The 2,342-nt window shown below is 37.1% G+C and overlaps 1 protein-coding gene across 1 annotated transcript; it reads left to right on the top strand.

The window, feature by feature from the left end:
* Positions 1-31: 31 nt before the first annotated feature.
* On the top strand, positions 32-1,853 carry LOC124885274 (putative F-box protein At5g55150; the record flags this gene model as incomplete). Its single annotated transcript, XM_047403694.1, is given in 2 exon segments — positions 32-186; positions 1,278-1,853. A coding segment is annotated over 1 exon segment (155 nt), but the record flags the coding sequence as incomplete, so codon positions are not given.
* Between the last annotated feature and the right edge of the window lie 489 nt (positions 1,854-2,342).

The raw sequence follows: 2,342 nt of genomic DNA, 5'->3' as shown, positions 1-2,342 counted from the left end.
GGAATCAAGCCCAATCATATTTATTTTACAGATAATTGTTTGGGTGCATACCTCCACTTTGAAGAAGGAGGCGGTTTGGACATGGGGGTGTTCAACTTAGCCGATGGCAGTATCCAGCCGCATTATGATGGTGTTTCCCTCAGTCGAGTTTGTCCTCCAATTTGGGTCACACCAAATCCGTGTTGAGTGAGTAATTTTTCTATATTTACTCTTTCTGTTATTCTATATGTTCTTGTTTTACCCGGAAATAGACTGGAATTTTCTAAAGAGTATTCACAACCTGTCATTTACCTTTGGACTTGGTTGATGCATCTTTCTTGTTTTCATATAATTCGGCAAAGGTACTCCCATTAGTTGTCATGCTACCTCGCTTCAAGGTACGTTGTGTTGGAACACTACTGCCTAGAAGTCTTCTTTTTAAATTAGTATGATCTTTATTCTCAAGTTCCTTACGGGAAACTGTTTGCGATCTAATCATATTGAGGTGCAGTCACCATTGCGATTGATATACTAACTGATATTCGATATGTAATTATTTTCCAGCTGTCTATAGAAAAGAAAGAGGTCTGTGTTGTGAAGTTGTTTCTTCAAGGGTTAAAATATGTTTCACACAGAAAGAACAAATGTGCGTTTGAGATGCTTGAACTGACTGTCATTTTTGCTTGTACTTGTATATAATTATTAGCCTCTTGCCTGAAACAATAGAAGCAACGAAACAATATTTGAGATTCTTCATTTTCATGTATGCCCCTCTTAAATTCATCCTTTGAAATTACCCGACCCTTGACTGATGTTACATCGGCTTTCAACTTGTAAACACTTGCATGTCTTCCTTTCTCAACCAGTTTATCCGGAGCTTAAATAGATCCTTGAATCTCAACTCTTTTGGTCAAGAGGACTCTGGAGTCACTATCTGCGTCAATGGTGTTGTTTTTGAACATTTTGTGCCTATACTCATTTATTACTGTTGCTCTTTTTCTCCTTGTTGCTCTTAAAAAGGACGTATGCAAGTTGAATTACGATAATCAGTTCAAAAATAGCATACAATAAGATAGAACCAAACCATTGAAACGATCATTGGGTGAAGGAGATGCTAACGTAGAACCAAACTTCTCATTGTCGCACTAATTACTGTTCAACTGGCATCTAAATGAGTGTTGGATTACTGATATCCTCTTTATGCCTCATCCCTTATCATCGCTCTTTAACAGGTATGTCCCGTTTATTCTGGATATAGCTTTTTGGCTGTTTATTTACCTGTCACATTTACTCGACAGGCATCCTTCAATCCTTCGAAGCCTATTACATCTGCTGATGTTCATAATATTTTTGAGCATCTTGCCCAGAAGCCCTTTGCATATGACTCAAGTTGATGATGTACAAGAATGTAGCTTCGCAGCTACACATCTAAAGCAGTACTATTTTAACTGCTCTATGTACAATGTTGTCCAAGAAAATAGGATCAGTAAGGGATATGACAATGCTTTCTATATATCACTTGGCCGGATAGTCAGCGTTCACACATCTTCCGATACCATGCTAATGTCAAACACTGGCTGTGCACCCATTCGGTACATACACAATCCTTAAGGAGTAGCTATGGCCTTCGGCAAGGAGGAAGATGCATTGAGGAGTAGCTGTGGGACAAGTAAAGGATAATGGAGGGAGCAAATTATTATTAGGCTGATATCCAAAATTTTAACTTGTGTATGTACAAGGGGAATTGTTAATGTTGTTCAATTACGATCTAACTTTAGCTTATTATATTGTGGTAGCTATAATATAACTTGCTCGGACTCTTCACTTTTGATGCCGCATCTATTCCAGATTTCGCATCCATTCACATTTTTGAATATTCCGCGCAACATAGGCTATATAATGAGGCAATGTGATCATGTCACTGTTAAGCATAAAGAACCCGTTTGGGGAATGAAGAAAGTATCTGCGGGATTACAATTTTCCATTCTTCTCCTCCTTATTTCCCCTTTACAAGGTCCCTGTTCTAGTCTGTACAATTTATTCGATATTGCGTAAAATGTAAAGGGGCGAGGGTTTTTTCAGAAATAATTCCTCTACCTCCACGAGGTAGAAATAACATTTACGTACATTCTACTTTCATGCTCCACTTATGGAATTATATTGAACAATACATTTTCAAAAATCAATCATGCAAAATAAATAAAGAATATAACAATAACAACAATAGATAATAACGGAAATCAAGAAGACACTATGAAGGGACTCATACTGAAAATAAATAAAAAAGATAACACTCCCAATAATAAATAGCACAGTACTCCTAATGAAAATCAAAGCCAAGAAATCAAGGACAAGAGAGTACC

This window comes from Capsicum annuum, unplaced genomic scaffold, assembly GCF_002878395.1.
Source record: "Capsicum annuum cultivar UCD-10X-F1 unplaced genomic scaffold, UCD10Xv1.1 ctg46969, whole genome shotgun sequence".
In the NCBI taxonomy this organism is placed as follows: domain Eukaryota; kingdom Viridiplantae; phylum Streptophyta; class Magnoliopsida; order Solanales; family Solanaceae; genus Capsicum; species Capsicum annuum.
Note: the sequence above shows the minus strand (reverse complement) of the source record. Positions and strands in the feature narration are given on the sequence as shown.